This window comes from Mytilus trossulus, chromosome 7, assembly GCF_036588685.1.
Source record: "Mytilus trossulus isolate FHL-02 chromosome 7, PNRI_Mtr1.1.1.hap1, whole genome shotgun sequence".
NCBI classification, from domain to species: Eukaryota; Metazoa; Mollusca; class Bivalvia; order Mytilida; family Mytilidae; genus Mytilus; species Mytilus trossulus.
In genome coordinates this window covers 9,112,762-9,137,935 of record NC_086379.1, presented here as the reverse complement: position 1 = coordinate 9,137,935, position 25,174 = coordinate 9,112,762, and the positions used below count along the sequence as shown (strand labels likewise).

Genomic DNA, 25,174 nt, shown 5'->3' with positions numbered 1-25,174 from the left:
TGATGCCGGTTTAAATAGGTTTAAATATTGTTTGATAGATGCACAACCCAATCTAATTAGATTAATGCACAACCTTAATTTCAGGATACTGTTATCCCATGTGATGTCTAATATGTTTTGACTTCTTCTTTTAATAATTCATTTTGTAATTAAAAATGATTCGATATATTCCGTGCTATTTATTGCTAACTAAGAATGATTATGATCAGAGCCGTGTTACAGGTACCCCTCTTTTCGCCCCTTTTCTAGTTTTGATATCTTAATAAAAAATAAAAAATAAAAACTTTCACAAAAAGTGAAATAATCAAAATTGCACGTAAGGTTTAGTATTTTTAAAGTTTGATCAAATTTCTAAACTATCAAATTTATAAACGATATTTAGAATTTTAATATTTTAATTATTTGGTTAAAATTTCAAAATTTCAAAACTTTTACACAATTTGGAATTTTGATATTTTAAAACTTTGCCCAAAATTCCAAAAAAAATAAAATTTGAAAACTTTTTAAAACTTTGAATTGATACGTGATACACGGACCCCAGAGACATATGTATGTGTATATGTCTCTGCGTGAGAGAACCCAAATTACACCTATTTTGACAGTTTTTTCCTCTACGATTTTTTATGATCCTGACACTAGAAAAGTTTCCATTCTGTGTTTATTTTGAAGATGTATCCAGTCTTATTTACTATAAACTGGTTTAATACACAAATTTAATTTTGAATCTAAGCATGATATATGATTAAGTCATAGAAAAATGGATTTAAACTGACCTCCAGTATTACGTAATGAGAAGTACCCAAATTGCATATCTATGCTTCAATATTCACATCCTTAAAACTTGAAAAAAATATGTTTTGTTCCATTTGTTTAAATATCTAGAACAACTTGACATTAGTCCATGCTTCAGTACTATTGATTTTTCTAGAAATGGATGCTTGCAACATATTTAATTTGCTCATTTTTAAAAGATGGGTACACGGTGCAATTTGGGTACTGTGTCGGACCAGGTGACGTTTCTCATACTTGGACTACTTTGAACCGCTATGTCTCTGTCAGTTGAGTTGAAATGCCTATATTCATTAAGATTTTATCCTTTTTCATAAATGGGGCAAGTTGCTATGACTGATTTGAATGAGATTTTATCTTATTTCATAATAAGGGCGAGTTTTTAACAAGAGTGGGGCAAGTTAGTAGAAAGTGGGGCGAGTTGGTGGATAGTGTCGCAATTTGGTTGTGGGACGAGTTGTCTTGATTCCGCTGTGTACAGGCAGGTAAATCAAGCACCAGTTTAACAATGATGCACGCGAATTTGACGAGATTTTATTATAATGAAAATATGGAAACTGTTTCATTCTGTTCGTGTCAAATATAGCACCAAACAAATCTAGTACAAGCTAAAAAAAATCAAACAATAGTACTTATTGGGGTTCATTGGGGTTGCATATCGATGAAATAATTAATTGATGGACCATGGCCGAAAATGGGCCTCAATCATGCAGCACCGTACCACAAAATTCTGGATCAGGCCAAGGCAGAATTAGCGAATGGGTGAAGTTAAACGTTGGCGGTACAACTTTTATGTCAACGAGAACGACATTGTGTAGAGACCCTAAGTCATTCCTGTATAGACTTGTACAGGAGGAACCAGATTTAAATACGGACAAGGTTTATATTGCATTGAAAAGAGTGGGGGGGGGGGGACTTCTAAATAAACCCATTGCCACAGTAGACGGTTCTAGACAATCAAGAATTTTAAATTTATTTATTCCAAGTTAGTGCATTTGAATCCATGACATCTCTGCCAAAAACAATTTACCCCCTGACAAACTTACCCCAACAACAAAAAATGTCTTTGAATTTATTTTTTATCAACTAAACATTAACTAGAAATGGTACAGAGGCATGTGGCTTGTTATGTAAATGTATGTAACAACTACCACAACACCAGTAGTGTAACATCCATGTTAAATTATCTCCAATCATGCCATTGATGGCCCTCGCTTGTTGTGCGCTGCCTCAAAACCAGATTGATTATTCTACAATAATGGAATAAGAAAAGTACATACCCAATCATTCCGGCAAATATCCATCTCTAAGACAGATACAAACGGTCATTGTTTACACAAACATTAAATCAATGTAACATGTTACCACAATTTGTGGTAGCAGTGGTAGCCAGGGGCGTAGCAAGGCAATTTTGATGTGTACGCAATGCCGGAGAAGGAAGTCAAACGACAGGGGGTTTGGGGTCCGCTGAAGGCCCCCAGAAGCTCTGCGGGTAAATGGTGCAAAATCTTGCATTCTCGAAATAACCGAGGACTTAAAATTACCCCACAGAAATCTCACTTTCAGGAGAAACAAGTCAAACTTGGAAATAAATGAACAAAGTAACCCGTACCGTTGGCTTATTTTTTTTCTTTTCTTATGTGTAGTGAGTTAAAATGGCTTGATTAGGTATATTCTATTTTTACCTAATCATGCTGAACCCACTTTACATTAGAAAACAAACCAATTTCTAAGCCAACACTGTGTAACTTAAATGGTATTTTTTTATTGAGAAAATACATAAATAAAAAAATTAAAAATCGAATATCTTTATCTTTTATTGTATGATTGAACAAGCAGTGTTTTTCAGCTTTTTTTTTCTCTCTCTCAAAGTTAATTCTGAAATATTAATCCCAAATTCTTTCTTTTCTTTCTACTAAAGATATCCAAAACCGTGTCTGCTTTAATTTTTTCTCGGTATATGTGTAAAAGACCGAGTCCAGATAAACGATTCGTTTTAATTGTACATGTATTTCTCAAGTAGGTCTTCACTCTTCTCGTGATATTAAGAGACCGCTCTGCCGTTGCCGTCGAGACCGGCATACATGCAAATACATTAAATATCTGAAAGATTCCCGGGTATAAATTTTATTTCATCAGTTATTTAGGCATCTTCAGAAAAGATGTCAGGGTTAAGGAGGCATAGAAGACGTGACAATTGGGTTTTGACACCCGGAGGACTCAGCCACTTTAACTTGTTAACATCAGAAACAGAATCACAATGCTGGTTTCGTAAATGAAAGGGAAGACTGTTTTTGGAACGGAATATAGCTACAAAGTGATCATTAACATATTTGTATATATATTTTTTATTAACTTCATTACTTTAGTTTTATTCTTACTAGATTTACCATATTTTTATTTTTGTGAAATTTTCGATGTGTACGCAACTGCGTTTTTGCGTACGGGTTGCTACGCGCCTGGTAGCATATCAGACATTTAGAGATCATTTCACACCAACTGTTCTCCACAACATAGATTAAATTTATATAAATGTATGTATACCAATGTACTTATTTTTTAATCAATTGTTGTCTTTCTTTATGTAAATATCACCATTCAAAATATTCAAGTATTCTACAAATTTAAAAATAAATTTTTGATCAATTATAATTTTAATGCACATGCAACATTTCGTAATCTTCAATATAAATGAAGCTGAAACTGTATATCCATGATCAGAAGAAGAAGAAGAACTTGCTCACCTTAAGTTATCAAGCTGGCCCCTTAAATAAAATGTGTATTAGTCCAGTAAAAATAGACATACTAAACTTCTTAAAGGGGCACTAGCTACAAGATGTATAAAAAATCTAAGATTTGATTTTTTTTTGTTCAATCAATAATGAACATGAAATAGTGAAATAACAATTCACTTTTTGCAGCAAAAAAGATTCAATTTTGTCAAATTAGGCCTAATATAAAATATGGTTTGTTGTCAAAACTAAGTCGAATATTATTTTATTCATTTTGAATTTCAGGCTTGCAGGATCGTGCGATAATGTTCAAGTTTTTTTGGAAAAATTAAATTATTTCCCTACCTACCTACCCACACCTGGCTTGGCAGGGTCGGGATTGGGGAAACAAACAATATTTTAATTTAGGCCTTACGCTAAGAAACATTGATAATTAGTTTTTCACTTGCAAGTGAATGAGTCAACCTCTTTAAATCCGTATTCATGTGAAGTTCAATTTAACTCCTAGCTAGAGATTGACAACGCATGCATTGTACCTAAACTGGTTATTTAAAGAAAAAGAATGTCAACAATGAAAGTTAAACTACGTAAAATCATTTGATTACTAATTGGATGCACATAAAATCATTCTTATACGGTTAAAAGCAATGAGAATTATCTATGTTTAATCTATAAAATAAAATCAAACAGACCTATAAAAATCCAATTGCACTTGTTGGTTTCATCTATTCATATCTTTATTTATGTTTACATCGCTTATATGGTCATCTGAGGTCAAATAGATAGTTAATTAGATGGCGCCTGGACTAAAATACATACGAAACGAACCTATATTTTATCTACCCCATGCTCTGTAAACTGTTTATTTTAGACTTTTAATAGCGTGGATGAATATTTTACATGGTTATAAATCAAATATGAGAATTTAAGTCAAATCGGTGACCATGAATTAGACAGCTAGTGCCCCTTTAACATGTTTATAAATGAACTAAAATTAAGAAAACATACAAGATTAACAAAGGCCAGGGGCTCCTGACTAGGGATAATAAATGGTGCAATAATGTGGCAGTGTTAAAAATGTTTTGACAACATCAACCCTCCCTCTACTGTATACCTCTAGCCAATGAAGAATAAAGAAACACACCAAATTCACACAGCTTAAGTCTCTTGAGATATTCCAGTCTAAAGTAACCAAAATCTCAAACTAAATCAGCAAAACAATTGTTCTTAACCTGTTATTTAATCATGCGCAACTTGCCAAAATATTCATCAATGTGGGCAGTATATATATTTGGAAGAAGTAGAAGAAGAAGAATGTTAAACCAGCATTGAATAGTTTGCAGACAAATGAACTACCCTTCAAATGAGAGAGATATTTGTTTGGGTTAATATCAATAATTATGAATCCGCATTTGACACATGGCATATATTTATGAAAAATGCAGATCTTATAACACATTTAGGATATAAGTCTAATCGGTAAGGCCACACTTAAAAATATTTTGGTTTGAGACAGTGGGTACATGTAGGTAGGTAGGTAGGCATTTTCTTTATTTTTTTTAAAAAGAAATTAAGGTATCAGGTGCGTATTAGTCTTCATGATCATGCCTATTTGATTTAAATTAAAAAAAAAACTTCTTCAAATCAGGACAATAAAAGAATTTGAGTAGGCAGCTTTTTTCTGGGTAGGTAGCTTTGGGCAAACAAACCTATTATTTATTATGGCCTAATAGTATGTCTCAAATAAGACAATGTTAATTGAAATTAACTTAGTTCATATTTTGTAGGATGAAAATGGAGCCTTTTTGATAGACAGAGATCCCACTTACTTTGGACCTGTTTTAAATTATTTACGACATGGAAAGTTGGTGATAAACAAAGACTTAGCAGAAGAGGGTAAGTTAGTAAGCCTTTGAATGTTTCCTGTTTACAAATTTTTAAGTTTATTTGGATTCAATGTCCAGGCAGAATAAAGGCATAATACAACAAGCATTGATGTGTTATGACTCGCACTTGTACATTTTTTGCTAGATTTTTTATAAAACTTAATTTATTGGTAATGATTGGTTTACATCAACAATCACTCACTCATCAGTGTCTCTTGACAAGTTTGAAAACCAGTGCCCATAAATTATTTTTATAAGAGTAAAGCCCCACGGAAAAATTAATTATATTGAAAATTGCATTGCATTTGCTCTCAAGCCTTCATTATTTCTTTAAGATATTTAAAAAAATAATGAACAAAAAAAAAGTTACTTATACATGTAGTTATATATCAGTAATGTCTTGGACAAGTTAGACAATCAGCATTAACCCTTTTTAAGCTGGCCCGGCCTAAAAGGCAAAATTAATTTTTCTTCATCACTTGGCGTCGTCATCCCTCATTGTTGTTGTTAAATTTTTATAAGACCGCGAATATTTTGTCCGTTTATATAATGCTATATATGATGTCATCGTCAGCTTTGTCCAAAGACGCATTTCTTGACAATGTCTTAAGTTTGAGTGAATGGATCTCTATGAAATTTTTGTCAAGGTTCAATAGTTGAATACCACTAAAAGGAAGGTTGGGATTGATTTTGGGTGTTATGGAACCACCTTAATAGTGCCAATTTTTTTGTGCATTTTTATTTATTATTGGGGGGGGGGGGGGGGTATTTGACAGAGCTGACACTATTTCTTGTTGATCATATAAATTCATTTAAAGCATAAAAGACAAGTTAAAAGAGCAACGGGCGTATTATGCGCTAAAGCACAGCCCTTTATTGATGAAGTTGAAGTCCAATCATCTTGAAACTTAGTACACACGTTCCCTCTGATATGATCTTTCTAATTTTAATGCCAAATTAGAGTTTTTACCCCATTCAGGGTCCACTAAACATTGAAAAGGATAGAAAATGAAAATGATGGGGCATCCGTGTACTATGGACACATTCTTGTTTTTCATAATTTTTTCCCATTTTTCCATTGATTATTTCTGAATTTAATACAAAAGCAACAAATACTTATATGGCAAGAGAAACTCATCAAACAGGATGTGTAAATGATTATATATAACAGATTTACTAAGTATTGAGTGACAGCATGGTATTGCCCAATAGCAAAAATCTGCAATTGCAAAATATTGTGCAATAGCAAGAAATCTTCTATTGCACAGTATTGGGCAATATCTAGAAATCTTCAATTGCACAGTATTACACAATAGCAAGGAATGTGCAATAGCAAGAGATCGTCAAATGCACAGTTTTGCGCAATAGTTGCTTTTTAGCAAGAAATCTGCTACTGCACAGTATTGCGCAAAAGCAAGAAATATTGCATGGTACAGTACTGCGCAATAGCACAATACCGACCAATATCGAGAAATCTTCAGTTGCATTAATACTAATATATTAATATATTGTATCTTGCAATAGCAAGAAATCTTCAATTTACAGTATTGCACAATTGCAAGAAATCTTCAATTGCACAGTATTGCGCAATAGCAAGAAATATTCAGTTCTATAAAATATTGCGCAATAGCAAGAAATCATCAATTACTCAATGACCAGAAATCTTCAATTGCACAGTATTTCGCAGTAATTAATACAAATATTTCAACCCATTTCAAATTTTTAAGATCATCACATTTATTTTGTGTAAGAAACCGATATTATGTCAAAAATAACATCTATTACCTATTTTCATAGATGGGCTATGCTTATCACAATAACCCATGCAACTTCTTTTTTGGAGTCCTTCCTGTTATTTTATCATTAAATGTGTGTATTTTTATGCCCCAACCGTAATGGAGGGGGCATTAAGTTTTACCCTTGTCTGTCTGTACGTACTTATGTACATCCCAAAGTTGGTTTCTGTTCTCTAACTTTAGTTTGCCTCAACCAAATGTTATGAAACTTATACATAATGCTTATTATCACTAAATACAGATCAGGCTTGAATTTTGGTGGCGTCACTTTTACTGTTCTAGAGTTATGCCCCTTTACAAACAAAAAAAAAGCTATTTTTTTTATTTCGGTTCTCTAACTTCAGTTTGCCTCAACCAAATGTTATGAAACTATAACACAATGCTTATTACTACAATAGTCAGATCAAGTTTGAATTTTGTTGCCATCACTTTAACTGTTTTAGAGATATGCTCTTTACTTACAAATTAAAAAATTGCTGAAAAATTTCAAAAATATCAATCAAGTATTTTTTTTAAATTGGAGTTATCTTCCTTTGTCCCTGAGTGTAGTTTTTAAAAAATCTTCTTTGAAAATTGGAGTTATCTTTCTTTGTCCAGAATAGTAGTTGAATCAACTAAAACCAATGCTTTATGCAATGTAATATTCAACTTTACTACCAACTGATAAATTAAAGCAATCTTTACCATTCAGTGCTTTCAAGCACTTTGATTACTATTTCATGATTATGCCCCTTCACAAGTGGAAAAATTGATGAACTTTTTGTTTCTGTTCACCTAATTTAAGTTTGTCACAACAAAATTTAATGCAATGTATATATAATCATGATAATGCTTATTACCACTAAAATCAGTTCAAATTTTGGCAGCTTCACTTTTAGAGTTTTTAAGTTATGTCCCTTTATAATGTTATATGCTAGGGGGGCCATCATCTGTGTCCATATGGACACATTCCCCTTTTATGTATTGCTAACCATGACAATTGACTACGCAATATTGAATGATGGCGTAGCATCTCCTATACCTTTCAAAGTACAATGTATATTATTGATAGCAAAAACCAGAATTGAAAGTTTTGAATATTGCTACATTCAACATTCGCACAATTGAATAACATCAGATTTCTTAATTCACAATATTTTGAGGAACAGAAAGAAACTTTTAAGAACTGATAACTTAAAGGTTAAAAGAGGGCACTAATATAAATGAAACAGGGTTCTTGTTAAGAAATGTATACACGTCCTGGACGCATGAAGATCGAGCTGGACACATCATTTTTTGAGTACCTAGGACGCGTCCTGATTGTAACCCCTGAGTCCCAAATACATCGTTTTGCCTAGAAGATTTATGATTCAACATTGTTTTGAGGGGTTGTTTTTACAAGAAACTAAACCGGAAGTCGATGTCAAAAAATCTATGTGATGCGTAGATCAATATCTTTGACAGCTGATAGATTTATAATTTACATTGTCTGCATGGTTGAACAAGCCAATGAACGATCATGACCCATTTATCAAATTGAAAAGTAAAAATTCCTAGTGAGAACCCTGATGAAAATAAAAAAATGTGTATTGGCAGATGATTTGAGTAAATGAGTTGATTCTTTATAGGTGTGCTGGAAGAAGCAGAATTCTACAATATAACAGAGCTGATAAAACTAGTCAAGGAAAAGTTAAAAGAGAGAGATGCAAAGCAAAACCAGGTAAATATGATATATTGCTGTTTTTTTTTCGGTTATCATCTCATTGACCATATATGCCACATTTCCTTTTATTGATATGAGAAAACAGAAATGAACATGTTTAATACCAGTGCTCAAAACTGCTTTAATGATATATATTGTAACAGCTTGGATGCCTCTTTTTAGGTAGAAAATAGTTTCAAGGTTGAAGCAGATTATATAAACCCTTAAAATCTCAAAAATCATTATCAATATTTTGTATCTTAGTTATAAGGATACTAACTATATTATTAAGGACAACAGTGAGTCAATTTTTGGTAAATATTTAATACTATATAATTATACCCCGCTTTTAAAGAGGGGTATAATGTTTTACCTCTGTCTGTCCATCCTTCCTTCATCGATCCCTCAGTCAGTCCATATCTGTCCGTCCCCTGAATATTTTTCGTCGCATCTTTCTTAGGACTTACATTACAAGGATTTCTGAAATTTAGTGTCAAGGTTTACATGAGTAAGCTATACCTTGTGATGTGTTTTCAGATTCCTCACTCAACAACTTCCTGTTAACCGTCAAGTATGTGGGCGGGGGTATCATCAGTGAGCGGTAGCTAGCAGTTTCACTTGTTCCTTAAGTGGTTACTTTTGCTATGCCAGGGTTGTTATTTAAAGTCATAAGAAACCTCAAATCAAAAAAAATAATGCATATGTTTTTTATAACTTAATGGATAGTTTTCATTATAAAATTTATGTACATATACTTTTTTCTAAAGAAAATTCTTTAATTTATTCATATTTAGAAGAAGTTTACTTTATTTTAATTGCTTGCTTCCAGCAACCAATTCTCCCGACATATTTTCTGTATGCAAAGTGACCTCAGTGTGACCCATCTCGTAAAAATCGCAATACGCATGGATGTCCTTAAAATAAACTATTATCTGAATTTACATGTTAAACACGTGCTCTCTTTCCATGCTTTTTTGTTTATTTTTTTGTCGATTGTTGACAAACAGGTGACCATCGTTAAACTTCGGCTTCAAAACACGAACTTTAATTACCTGCCATATTTTCACAACAACACTGACTGATTGAAAAAAAAATTGACGATTATACGAAATTTACACGAAAAATGATAAATTCGTGCACAGAAGACTAAGTTTATGATGTTTGTATGCATTGGTTCAAGATTTGGAAGAGCATAATGACTTTAATGATACAAGCTATTCAGAGCCTATAGTTTAAAAGTTTTAACAGGCCTGCCAAAAAATGTTTTTGAATTTTTAAACAGTAAACATGAATATCTAACATAATAGAATTTCAAATGTCAAACAGGATATCCAGTATAAATGTTTTGCCTTTTGTAGAATTTTACGAAAAGTGTATATAGAGTACTTCAATGTTCGGAAGAAGAATTAACACAGATTGTGTCTGCCATGTCAGATGGGTGGAAATTTGAACAGGTTAGTAATTAAACAATCTTTGGGTCTTCTTGATCTTGTGTCTGCCATGTCAGATGGGTGGAAATTTGAACAGGTAAGTAATTAAACAATCTTTGGGTTTTCTTGATCTAGCTGTATGGTTTTGACTTACCAATTAACTTCCTTTCAGCTCATTTTGAAAATAGTATTTGACATCATACATTTTTACATAAACATGTTTATAGCAAAGTAAATTCAATTATTTCAAAGGACTATTAATATTGTTTCTATATTTAGAACTAATTTGATATTTATGTTGCTAAATATGGTTTGATAACGTCACCTTTAACTTATTTAGTTCCTTACTGAAGAAGTCAAAGAGGACTTTAGGTTTGCACTCTGTCCATCTGTCTGTCTGTCTGTCCACCCATCAGTCTGGCAAATAAGTTTTCCACACTTTTTTTCTTTGTTCTTGAAGATACTGATTTTTTATTTGGTATATAGTTTTATCATGACAAGTTAAGATCAAGTTCGAATTTTGTTCCAGTCTAATGATTTAGTCCAGAGATATGGTCCATAAAAAACACCATATATATAATATAAGAGTACTATGTTAAACCATATTTCTGTACAAAGGGAGATAACTCATTTTTAAAAGATATTCTGGTAAATTGTTTGAAGAAGTTTGTTGCAGTTTTTTTTTGTTATTTTGTAAAGACTAATTTTCTGAATGCAATATATATACATATATATAAAAAAAATAAAAATAAGTGAAATCCTTTAATTAGATACTAATCTATTTTTGTCGAGTCTGCAACTTTTGTTGCAGAAAGCTGGACATAGGGATAGTGATATTTGTATTTAGATGCCTTATGTTATGAAGTTTCCGTCAGTCACATGTGCAATGTCCTTGACCTCATTTTCATGGTTCAGTGACTACTTGAAAAAAAAGTTAAGATAAAATTGAGAATGGAAATAAGGAATGTGTAAAAGAGACAACAACCCGACTAAATAAAAAAAAACAAAAAAAAAACAACAACAGCAGAAGGTCACCAACAGGTCTTCAATGTAGCGAGAAATTCCCGCACCCGGAGGTGTCCTTCAGCTGGCCCCTAAACAAATATATACTAGTTCAGTGATAATGACTGCCATACTAATTTCCAAATTGTACACAAGAAACTAAAATTAAAATAATACAAGACTAACAAAGGCCAGAGGCTCCTGACTTGGGACAGGCTCAAAAATGCGGCGGGGTTAAACATGTTTGTGAGATCTCAACCCTCCATATGTTTTGTAATGTTAAATTCTCTCTTATTATAAGATGTAGGATAACCATATTTTGTATGTGTGCACCTTGCAAGGTCCTCATGCCCGTCAGACAGTTTTCACTTGACCTAGACCTCATTTCATGGATCAGTGAACAAGGTTAAGTTTTGGCAGGAACTTCTTAGGAAGAAAGATAAGAAGTTAGCAATATCCTTTAACTCTACTTTCCGCTATATAGATTATGTTCTTTCACTAAATAATTCAAAATTTGGTGACTATGTGGAACGCATCTATCCCATCGAACTAGAGATAAAGGATACTACAGATACAGTTGAGTCGGCCTCATATCTTGACTCACATCTAGAAATTGACAATGAGGGTTGGTTGAAAACAAAACTTTAGGACAAAAGAGATGATTTCAGCTTTCCAATTGTGAACTTTCCATTTCTAAGTAGCAACATTCCAGCATGACTTGCATACGGGGTATATATCTCCCAATTGATACGATATTCCCGTGCTTGCATTTCCTATCATGAATTGCTTGATAGAGGGTTGCTGCTCACAAGGAAGCTATTAAACCAAGAGTTCCAAATGGTGAAGTTGAAATCATCCCTTCGTAAATTTTACGGATGCCATCACCAGTTGGTTGACAATTACAGAATAACCTTTTCACAAATGATATCAGATATGTTCCTAACGTCGTAACTACAATCCCCTTCCCTTTCATGAATGTGATCTACCGAGTTAGACTATTTACCCGATTTGTTATCACATAAGCAACACGACGGGTGCCGCATGTGGAGCAGGATCTGCTTACCCTTCCGGAACACCTGAGATCACCCCTAGTTTTTGGTTGTTTATTCTTTAGTTTTCTATGTTATATCATGTGTACTAATTTTTGTCTTTTTCATTTTTAGCCATGGCGTTGTCAGTTTATTTTAGATTTATGAGTTTTGAAAAAATATTTGGAACTTTTAATCATATTTGTTTATAATTTGAAAATAGATATACATTGTATTATATTATATGTAATTTAAGAGAACTATTAATCATATCTAATGTTCAAGTGTTTTCCACAATTTTTTTCATCGTGCATTTTCTGTTCCATTACTCATTAACTTCCTTCCCAGTAACTTTTTAAAACTTATCTTACATTTGGTCTGACTTGTCAGTTTCACTTTCACTTTCACTTTGTGTTAATTGTTTATCCTTGGGTTGTTTGAATTGTAACACAAGGTTTTGTTTTACTTCCATTGTTTATTTCCGTTGTTGGTATAGCGTATAAATAAAGCAGAATTTTATCAAAGAAATTTAATTATGATCGACACATTGTCGTACAGTTTATGATACTCATTGATTGTTGTCATCCGAGTGTTACTCATTATCAGGGTCATTGTTTAAAGGGGTTCACAATAGGATTTCGAAAAACACGATTCTGAGATTAAAATTTTTTATCCAAGTTAAAAACTAAGGTCTATCCGAGATATATTTGGTGTGTCTTTTTGTTTAATTTAGGACTGTCATACTAGTGAGAGGTTTAGCGCTTTAAAACCAGGTTTAATCCACCATTTTCTATATAAGAAAATGCCTGTACCAAGTCATGAGTATGACAGTTGTTATCCATTCATTTGATGCGTTTGAGCTTTTGGTTTTGCCATTTGATTAGGGACTTTCCGTTTTTAATTTTCCTCATAGTTCATTATTTTTGTGATTTTACTTTTTACACTTTTATAGTGTTTTTATACGACCGCAAATTTTGAAAAAATTTCGTCGTATATTGCTATCACGTTGGCGTCGTCGTCGTCGTCGTCGTCCGAATACTTTTAGTTTTCGCACTCTAACTTTAGTAAAAGTGAATAGAAATCTATGAAATTTAAACACAAGGTTTATGACCATAAAAGGAAGGTTGGTATTGATTTTGGGAGTTTTGGTCCCAACATTTTAGGAATTAGGGGCCAAAAAGGGCCCAAATAAGCATTTTCTTGGTTTTCGCACTATAACTTTAGTTTAAGTTAATAGAAATCTATGAAATTTTGACACAAGGTTGATGACCACAAAAGAAAGGTTGGGATTGATTTTGGGAGTTTTGGTTTCAACAGTTTAGGAATTAGGGGCCAAAAAAGGGCCCAAATAAGCATTATTCTGGGTTTTCGCACAATAACTTTAGTTTAAGTAAATAGAAATCAATGAAATTTAAACATAATGTGTATGACCACAAAAGGAAGATTGGTATTGATTTTGGGAGTTTAGGTCCCAACAGTTTAGGAATTAGGGGCCAAAAAGGGACCCAAATAAGCATTTTTCTTGGTTTTCACACCATAACGTTAGTATAAGTAAATAGAAATCTATGAAATTTAAACACAAGGTTAATGACCATAAAAGGAAAGTTGGTATTGATTTGGGGAGTTTTGGTCCCAACAGTTTAGGAAAAAGGGGCCCAAAGGGTCCAAAATTAAACTTTGTTTGATTTCATCAAAATTGAACAATTGGGGTTCTTTGATATGCCGAATCTAACTGTGTATGTAGATTCTTAACTTTTGGTCCCATTTTCAAATTGGTCTACATTAAGGTCCAAAGGGTCCAAAATTAAACTTAGTTTGATTTTAACAAAAATTGAATTCTTGGGCCTCTTTGATATGCTGAATCTAAAAATGAACTTAGATTTTTTATTATTGGCCCAATTTTCAAGTTGGCCCAAATCGGGGTCCAAAATTAAACTTTTTTGATTTCATCAAAAATTGAATAAATGGGGTTCTTTGATATGCCAAATCTATCTGTGTATGTAGATTCTTCATTTTTGGTCCCGTTTTCAAATTGGCCTACATTAAGGTCCAAAGAGTCCAAAATTAGACTAAGTTTGATTTTAACAAAAATTAAATTCTTGGGCCTCTTTGATATGCTGAATCTAAACATGTACTTAGATTTTTATACGACCGCAAATTTTGAAAAAATTTTCGTCGTATATTGCTATCACGTTGGCGTCGTCGTCGTCGTCGTCGTCGTCGTCGTCGTCGTCCGAATACTTTTAGTTTTCGCACTCTAACTTTAGTAAAAGTGAATATAAATCTATAAAATTTTATCACAAGGTTTATGACCACAAAAGGAAGGTTGGTATTGATTTTGGGAGTTTTGGTCCCAACATTTTAGGAATTAGGGGCCAAAAAGGGCCCAAATAAGCATTTTCTTGGTTTTCGCACTATAACTTTAGTTTAAGTTAATAGAAATCTATGAAATTTTAACACAAGGTTTATGACTACAAAAGAAAGGTTGGGATTGATTTTGGAAGTTTTGGGTTTCAACAGTGTAGGAATTAGGGGCCAAAAAAGGTCCCAAATAAGCATTATTCTTGGTTTTCGCACAATAACTTTAGTTTAAGTAAATAGAAAATAATGAAATTTAAACACAATGTTTATGACCACCAAAAGAAGGTTGGTATTGATTTTGGGAGTTTAGGTCCCAACAGTTTAGGAATTAGGGGCCAAAAAGGGACCCAAATAAACATTTTCTTGGTTTTCGCACAATAACTTTAGTATAAGTAAATAGAAATCTATGAAATTTAAACACAAGGTTTATGACCATAAAAGGAAGGTTGGTAATGATTTTGGGAGTTTTGGTCCCAACAGTTTAGGAATAAGGGGCCCAAACGGTCCAAAATTAAACTTTGTTTGATTTCATCAAAATTGAATAATTGGGGTTCTATGATATGCCGAATCTAACTGTGTATGTAGATTTTTAACTTTTGGTCCCGTTTTCAAATTGGTCTTCATTAAGGTCCAAAGGGTCCAAAATTAAACTTCGTTTGATTTTGACAAAAAGTTAATCGGTTGGGTTCTTTGATATGCTCAATCTAAAAATGTACTTAGATTCTTGATTATCGGCCCAGTTTTCAAGTTGGTCCAAATCGGGGTCCAAAATTAAACTTTGTTTGATTTCATCAAAAATTGAATAAATGGGGTTCTTTGATATGCCAAATCTAACTGTGTATGTAGATTCCTCATTTTTGGACTTGCTTTCAAATTGGTCTACATTAAAGTCCAAAGGGTCCAAAATTAAACTTAGTTTGATTTTAACAAAAATTGAAATCTTGGGGTTCTTTGATATGCTGAATCCAAACATGTACTTAGATTTTTGATTATGGGCCCAGTTTTCAAGTTGGTCCAAATCAGGATCTAAAATTATTATATTAAGTTTTGTGCAATAGCAAGTCTTTTCAATTGCACAGTATTGCGCAATGGCAAGAAATATCTTATTGCAAAATATTGTGAAATAGCAATTTTGTTTTTAATTAGAGTTATCTTTCTTTGTCCAGAATAGTAAGCAAGAAATATCTAATTGTAAGAATTATTTTTATTTGGAGTTATCTTTCTTTGTCCAAAATCAACTTAAATCTTTGTTATATATACAATATACAATGTATATTCACTTTTTACTACCAACTGATAAATTAAAATAATCTTTACCATTCAGTGATAACAAGCAGTTTTTTTACATCTTAATATTTTATGATGTATTTAAATGAGTAGTAATTGTTGCAAACTCCATTAGAAATTTTAATTGAGATTAGTTTTGGAATAAGGGAAAGGGGGATGTGATTAAAAAAAATGGGTTCAATTTTCTCATTTGAAATTTCATAAATAAAAAGAAAATTTCTTCAAACATTTTTTTGAGAGGAATAATATTCAACAGCATAGTGAATTGCTTTAAGAGAAAACAAAAAAAATAATTTCATTAGAACACATTCGTTCTGTGTCAGAAACCTATGCTGTGTCAACTATTTAATCACAATCCAAAATTAGAGCTGAATCCAGCTTGAATGTTATGTCCATACTTGCCCCAACTGTTCAGGGTTCAACCTCTGCGGTCGTATAAAGCTACGCCCTGCGGAGCATCTGGTTGATTATGGGTCCAGTTTTCAAGTTGGTCCAAATCAGGATCTTAAATTATTATATTAAGTATTGTGGAATAGCAAGTCTTTTCAATTGCACAGTATTGTGCAATGGCAAGAAATATCTAATTTCACAATATTGTGAAATAGCAATTTTTTTTTTAATTAGAGTTATCTTTCTTTGTCCAAAATAGTAAGCAAGAAATATCTTATTGCAAGAATTTTTTTTAATTGGAGTTATCTTTCTTTGTCCAGAATCAACCTAAATCTTTGTTATATACAATATACAATGTATATTCACTTTTTACTACCAACTGATAAATTTAAATAATCTTTACCATTCAGTGATAACAAGCAGTTTTTTTACATCTTAATATTTTATGATGTATTTAAATGAGTAGTTATTGTTGCAAACTCCATTAGAATATTTTAATTGAGATTAGTTTTGGAATAAGGGAAAGGGGGATGTGATTAAAACATTGGGTTCAATTTTTATACTTTGAAATTTCATAAATAAAAAGAAAATTTCTTCAAACATTTTTTTGAAAGGATTAATATTGAACAGCATAGTGAATTGCTCTAAGAGAAAACAAAATTTTAAGTTCATTAGAACACATGCATTCTGTGTCAGAAACCTATGCTGTGTCAACTATTTAATCACAATCCAAATTTAGAGCTGAATCCAGCTTGAATGTTGTGTCCATACTTGCCCCAACCGTTCAGGGTTCAACCTCTGCGGTCGTATAAAGCTACGCCCTGCGAAGCATCTGGTTATAATATAGCCCACTATTGTACCATGGTAAGTTCACGGTTTAACACCTGGCTAATTGATTATTCTGAAAAGCCATCTTGTATCAACAAATATGTTTTGATTGAATATCGATCAATACTGTTATCATTAACAATTAATTTGACAAACCGATTTTGACAGGTAATAATTGATGTAATTAAGAGTATTGGGACTGCATCATAAGACCAGAATTTGGAATACACAGGGTCTGGTATACAAAGGGTATTTTAACAAAGACTTTGAAGGGAAAAAACAGGACTTTTAGTTTCTGCTGGAATTGACAGGAAACCTAATCAGGTTTGACTGTATATATATTTTTTAATGACTTTTTTTAATGTTTTGTAGCTGGTTAATATAGGATCACAATATAACTATGGCAGTGAAGATCATGCAGAATTTTTATGTGTTGTGTCAAAAGAATGTCCTAATAACATAAATGGAACAGAGTCTGAGTCTACAGATAAGGTTAAGGTGAGATATAAAGGGCTTTTCTGATTACTGTAAATTGTGGCATTATTGGTCCAATTATTTACAAATAGTCAAATGTTTCCAAAGAGCCAGTTATCTCGGAATCTGGTGATCCTTCCAGACAGGTCAACCAATTTCAAGTGCAGTGGTGGTCCTGATGTATGATTTAAAGTTTGTGATGATCTCATTCTTTTGAAAGCCCCTGCCACATCAGAGGAAGCCCCCGCCACATCAGAGGGGGCATTAAATTTTACCTTTGTCTGTCTGTATGTACATCAGTCTATATGTCCCAAAGTTGGTTTCAGTTCTCTAACTATAGTTTGTTTCAATCAAATGTTATGAAACTTATACACAATGCTTATTACTACAAAACACAGATTAAGTTTGAATTTTGGTGGCATCAATTTAGTTCCATGTCTCTTTATCCATTGGTCCCAGGTTTAATGGGAATCTGCAATATTTTTATGCCCCACCTACAATAGCTCTAGTAGAGGGGCATTATTTTTTTGGTCTTTGTGTCCCTTCCTTCGTCTGTCTGTCTTTCCCGCTCCAGGTTAAAGTTTTTGGTCAAGGTAGTTTTAAATAAAGTTGAAGTCCAATTAACTTGAAACTTAGTACACATGTTCCCTATGATATGATCTTTCTAGTTTTAATGCCAAATTAAAGTTTTGACTCACTTCGATCTGTTACAGTTGACCCATACCACAAATAATTAACCTCCTGCTTTTAAAAGTTATCTTGTTTTTTCCAGGTCTTGCAGCAGAAAGGATCAAGAATGTGAAGAATGCCATTGTTTATAATATAATGACCACACCTTTTTGTGACTAGAATTTTTTAGGCTAAAGACTGATATTTTGATATTGATTTTATTGTTAACTATTAATTGTCATTTTAGTGTATGTACTGTAAAAAAAAAGAAGCTTTTCTTTTAATTAAATACGTCATTCTTGTAAATGTTAGACATTTTAGAAATGATTTAGTTTATTTATGTCTGTCAATGTTTTGTAAGCAAGCCCTTTTTTTCTAATAAATGTTGGTGCTTTAATCATGTTCATTATAAAACTAAGAGATTTTCATTATTTCAATTATACTAATTTTCTATAGGTTAACAATGATTCTTAAATCCTTTTTGAACTTTTCCATTCACTGACTTTTAGAAATTAAAACCCAGTAATATATGTTTTTCTCCAAATAACCAAATAACATTAAAAAACCCATTTTGCTTAAAAGTTTGAAACTGGACAGGTGTTTTGATTAATAATGGTACCCAGCTCCCCCATGGGTTATCCTGGTTGACTAATGTCTGTCTGTATGTCTGTCAATCCATGCAATTAGAGTTTGATCACTTTTCTATCAGGAACTACAAATCAGCTTCCTGAAATTTGGTTATCAAGCTTCACTCAAGCATGCGTTACAGTGTGATGCATATTCAGATTCCTTCATCATTCATTTCATGTTTAGGCCAACTAAAATTAATTAGTAGATTTTCATCCAATTTTTTAAAAAAACTGGGGCGGGTGGAAGGATTTTAATTTTTAAATTTTATTTCATACATAACACTCGTTTCAAGTTCTTCATACCACAGGCCATATAGGCAAGTGTAAAATAAGGTTATGTCATGTACATAATTGTTCAAACACTTGAATGAATATCTCTGATTGGCAACCACTGTTATACATGTATTTACGAAATTATAAATGGTTACCAGTAATAGACATGAACAAAAATTTAAATAAAAAAAATCAGGGCGGGACAATTTCAGAGGGGCAGGAGGGGATGAAAATCTATCAATTAATTTTAATTGGCCTTATTTAAAAACTTATATTTTCATTCAAACAATAGCTATGTTTGAAATTCAAGTTGTGTTTTTATCTGGAAATATATATCATAGCTTCTGAAATTTAATGGTATCAAACTTCATGGAAGCATGCTATACTGTGATGCATTTTTATGACCATCTCTTATCACTTTCCTTTACAGAATAATTATGTAGGGAGTAAGCAATAGCTCACAGATTAATCCTTTTCTTAATGCAAATGATAACATTTATTATAAATCTATCAAATAATCAGTTGTTCATCAGACATTATTCTGTCAGATATAAGAACTCATATTTTTAGGTTTCATCTAAATCAATCCTTTAGTGTACTTGAGTTGTTTGCTTAACTGCAAAATCTAAAATCGCTTCATTTTCAGAGTTAGTCTTTAATATTTAGAAATGAGCCAAGGTTTTACCCAAAAATTATATATATTTTGCTACAATATATATTAAAAGATGTCAACATGTATGAATTATCTTTTTGATTAAGACCTTCATTCATATCTTTTTTTTCCAAAACTATGTACAAAGTGGCCATTTTAGGTCAAATATATCCATTTCAAAACAGTCATAGTGACATCACAAGTTACATCTCTGCACTTAAGATTCCAAATTTACCACAATATAATAAGTATTTAAAAAGTGTGGGTCTCAGAATTATTTTTTGTTTGTTTGTATATTGCTATCAAGTCGTCAGCGTGGTCTGAACTCTGTAGACAGATGTTTTTTCGGATAATAGCGTAAGAATAAGTTATAGAAATCGAAAAAATAATAACACAAGGTTTATAACCACTAAAGGAAGGTTTGGGATTGATTTTGGGAGTTATGGTCCTAACTGTTTAGGAATTAGGGGCCAAAAAAGGGGCCCAAATAAGCATTTTTATATTTCCAGACAAAAACTTGTATATGAATCTCTAAAATTATACCACAAGTTTCCATACTACAAAGGAATGGTTAGGATTGACTTTCGGGGTTTGTGGCTCAAACCATTTAGGAATTAGGGGCAAAAAATTAAAAAAAGGGTTTTTCTGGTTTAAGGACAATTGAGACAATTTAAAAGCATTGTAAGGGAGAGGATCCAAATCAATTCGCAACAGCATTGTGGATTGCACAAAAGCAAAAATTTAAATATAAATTCGAATCATATAACTAATTTGAAGTTCTTTACTAAAGTTGTGTCAGAAACCTGTTATGTGTCAAAAATTCATTTACAATCCAAATTCAGACCTGTATCAAGTGTGAATATTTTGTCCATTTTTGCCCCAACTTTTAGGGTTGGACATCTGCGGTCGTATCAAGCTGTGCTCAGCCAAGCAATTTATCTTTATTCTCAAAAAGGTATATACACAACACATTCTAGTATAAAAATTACTTGAGTTATCTCCCCTAATATATTATAATGAGTTATCTGCCCTTAAAAATATGATAAAACACATCATTTTCTATATTAACATAAAAAGTCTTCAGTTTCAATATCTATGTAATTGATTCAGTGAAATTGAGAAGGTAATATTGTTTTTCCTTTCAAAATTATGCTGTAGCTATGGGGTTCAAGGTTTTCATATGACCCTTATCCCCTTAAAAACCAGTACATGCTATTAAATGCAATATGTTGTTGGAACTTTACTGTTGACCAATTGACATAATGAAGAATTTATCATGGATTGCATTTAGCGGTACAGATTTTTAGTGACAGTTTCCATGCCCCACTCATATCTTTGAAATTCCTGGCTGCTGGCCACATGATGGAGGTATCTTGTTATCAATTAAAAATTAAAGATATCTTGGTAATATGAACTAAATCCCAGTAGCTAAAATATCTTGGTTTTTTTTTCGAGCACATATATATGAGGAACTTTTTATTGCAATTTTTGTCTTGCATAGACTGAATCAAAATGCAAGATGAAGGTATGCAGTTTCAATGGGACAGTGTCAACAATTTGATAAATTTTCATACACCATTTACATATTATGGTATCCGTCTGTCCATCTGTCATCAACATGTCGGAACAAATAACTCATTGACAAACATTTCAACCAATTGGCATAAAACTTTGGTGAATTGTTCATATCTATTGACTTGAGCTCCCTTTCATATTTTATAAATTTTAGATTATATGTTTTCGAGTTATGGGGTTTAATTTATTAAAAAAGGGGGGTCTAGTTTTTGGATAAAAACTCGAGTGATTTCAGCAGTTTTTCATGAAACTTTGGTGAATTGTTTATACCTATTGAAGTGAGTTCCCTTTCATATTTTATAAGTTTTAGATTTTATGTTTCCGAGTTATGGGGTTTCATTCATTAAAAAAAGGGGGTGTTCCAGTTTTCAGACAATAACTTGATTGATTTCAGCAGTTTTCATGAAACTTTGGTGAATTGTTTATATCAATTGGTGTAAGCTCCCTTTCCATTTGATCAATTTTAGATTTTACGTTTCAGAGTTATGTGATTGTATTCATAAAAAGGGGTATTTTTCAGTTATCTGTCAATGCTTAGAGTAGTTATCATGAAACTTTTGTGACTGGTTTATAACTATTTAGATAACCTCCCTTTAGTTTTTCATGAATTTCTGATATGACATTGAGAAGTTATTGAACTTTATTTCTCATGGCCCAGCAGTTTATTTGCTTATGTCAGTTCATGGGGAACCACTTTAGGTAAATCAATGATATATGGCACATCTCAGTTCCATGGCTTTAAAACTTTTGCAAAGTTTACATGGTAAAGTTTGTGATAAGATCAGTTACCGTAAGAGGAGCCACTGATGCTAAGTTTATTAGACTAGTCTAGTATTGGCACATCTGACTGAAATTTTTTACATAGTATACATCTTGTAAGATTTTTATATGGTAATTTAAGCACACTGCATCCCTGTACAATATCCCCAGAGGGATCTAAATCCCAAGTAGCAATTAATGTAAAGTTTATAACAGTGGGGGAAGTGAAATCTCACAGAGCATAATTCTTCAGATGCAGATGTTACATGCACACTGGTGCAAACTTTTCATTAATTGCTGTAAGGGATTTCCATCACACCCTGTTACAGATTAGGATACCAGTTATTTTAAGGGGAATTATGATAATTCTATATTTGGAACGCAGATTCATTCTCATGGAGATAAGGCAGCTCAAACTCCTCATTCATGGTCTATTGACTTTTAAAATTTTAAATAGTTTACTTGTTAATTAAATTCAAGTTTTATTAGGTCAGTTTGAAGGAAACCACTTATTAAATGTCTTTTTAGTATTCAGGTGTTAAAATATTATCACATCTCATTCCATGGAAATTATTTGGCCCTGCTCCCTCATTTGTGGTCTATTGACTTAGAAACTTTGCATAGTTAACATGTTTGTAATTTAGTCAGAAAATGAAGAATAAGATAAGTCAATGAAACTGTGTCAGCAGTTGTATCAGCATTGACATAACTTTCTTCTAGGGAAATAACCTTCAGTCATGGTTCATTGACTTTGCGAAAATTTGGCATAAATTTTACATGTTAAAGTATTAAAAGTATTTGAATTTATACTTTTGCATTTTTCTATCAAAATAACAGAGACAAGACATATCTCTGTGTCAACATCAATTATTTCATCAACTTTTTATCGCTTGATATACAATAATTGAAAAAAAATATTCTAATGTCAACAAATCGGTTAGTGCAATTTTTCATGATATATTAATTGTATATTAAAGTAGGTACAGTAAATGAGCTACATCACAGAACTTGGTATAATATTGAATACAACTTTTACTCATTGAACTTTAACTGAAATTCCAAAAAAAAAGTATAATGCATTTATCTCTTTTATTTTCTGAAATATCACTAAATGAATTCTGTGACAGCCCATTTATTGTACCTTAACACATCATATTTATCATATATTTAAATAGTGAAAAAAATGTTTATTTTATTACATGTAGATTTTATTAGTTTCTTGTATTAAATTTAAGTAATAGCAAAACTACTTGACGTCTTGAGTATTTGAATTTTCTTTGACATGAATTATTTCAGTTGTTTTATGACTTGAACAATTATAAATGCAATAGACAAACAAATCAAATTGATGGCACCAATGTCATGGATGTCCTGCATGCCATAAGGTTTTATTGTAATATCAAGCACAATGTGTAAACAGGGCCGTAAATTGCATAGAGGCATGTAGGCAGTTGCCTCCTATTGCGAGCTGCCACAAAAAAAATAATAAATGGAGAAAAAAAAACACTGAAAAGAAAACATTGGTTAAAATCATGCATTATTTTTATAGCACTGGTTGTTAGTTAAAACAACAAGGTGGTTAATCATAATGGCATGCAGGTGTGTTCAATATTTGAATCTGAATGGTCGGTACCCAACTCAACTCCTTTGCACACATAAAAGTTTCCCACCAAATACTATTGCATCTGCATACATAGAAGTGACAATGTTGGCAATATTGAATGCATAGAAGTGCTAAAAAGATGGGATTCGTCCAGTCAGAAAAAATCACCTTAGCAAATGCCATATCCGTATAATTTGTGCTTTTAGCATTTATGCTACTTAATTGTTTTTGGTAAGCAACTTGTTGGTGATTCGGAAAAATCGGGTCTCAATTTTGTAAGTTCGTTCTCAAGCAGTTTAACTTTTTCAAATATTTTAGCAATACTTCACACTAGAGATATCATACGATATTTATAGATTATCGTTGATTATCTCAACGAGATTGATTTTCTCGCTTGAGCCGAAAGTGAGAAAAGCAATCGAGTTGAGTTGACCAATGATAATCTGTTTATCGCTATTTTACCTATGACGACGGTGTCAATTTCAATGTCAATTTCGTTAGCAACGCCACGTGGCCTCCTTAGTTTCTAGTGATATTTTTTCTATCTCAAGCCAGAAGCATGATATGAAAATTATCACAAAAAAGATCAAAGAAAAAATGCACAAAATAACGATAAGAATTTGTATCAGTGCGAGGTTTTTTTCACACCTTTAAAAAGAAGGAAAATAATGCTTTTTCGGCACTCACCAGGTATATATCCGCATTGTATTATCATGTTGGACAAGTGATGTAAATGTCTCAGTAGTAGTTTTTCTCCATATTTGATCAGCTCGTACGGCGATACGATCATGACCACATGCTTTGTTGTTTTTCAAATGCGAACAAATGTTAATGACAACAGAGTAACTAAATTGTACATCGTCCTTCTCGTTGAGTGTTCTATTATTTCACGAATGGTTGATACGCGGTCTGATATGTAGGTTTCACGGTCTGGTTCACTGTACACTGATTGCGAAAAAACGTTTTGAAAATGGTCATACCATATACTCATTAGATCGTTACTATCCGTAAATAAAGTGCCATCTTTCTTAAAGGCTGAACAGGTGTGTGGCTTCTGTTTTCGCTTATTAAGAATGATCCATACGGATTTTTGGTCAACTTCAATGCCATTTTCAATTTTCTGCGCAATAGCACTTTCATATTCGTCAATTGCGAATCTTTGAGCGTCACGAAAAGCCCTTTTCGCCTGCTTGTAATGATTAAACGCGTCGCATTATATATCATGGCAGTTATACAGTTGTTTAACCATTCGATTCTGTTTCAACGCATCATGTCGCGCAAATGAGTTAGACTTATATTGCAATATGGCTTTTGAATAGGTTTGAATATA

The 25,174-nt window shown here is 32.3% G+C and overlaps 1 protein-coding gene across 1 annotated transcript; it reads left to right on the top strand.

The window, feature by feature from the left end:
- Positions 1-1,275: 1,275 nt before the first annotated feature.
- On the top strand, positions 1,276-23,288 carry LOC134724595 (BTB/POZ domain-containing protein KCTD5-like). The gene is made up of 6 exons (XM_063587710.1): positions 1,276-1,668; positions 5,309-5,417; positions 8,811-8,902; positions 10,243-10,338; positions 17,583-17,708; positions 18,457-23,288. The coding sequence occupies exons 1-6, from the start codon at positions 1,474-1,476 to the stop codon at positions 18,484-18,486; spliced, it is 648 nt and encodes a 215-aa protein (XP_063443780.1). The 5' UTR covers positions 1,276-1,473; the 3' UTR covers positions 18,487-23,288.
- The last annotated feature ends 1,886 nt before the right edge of the window (positions 23,289-25,174 follow it).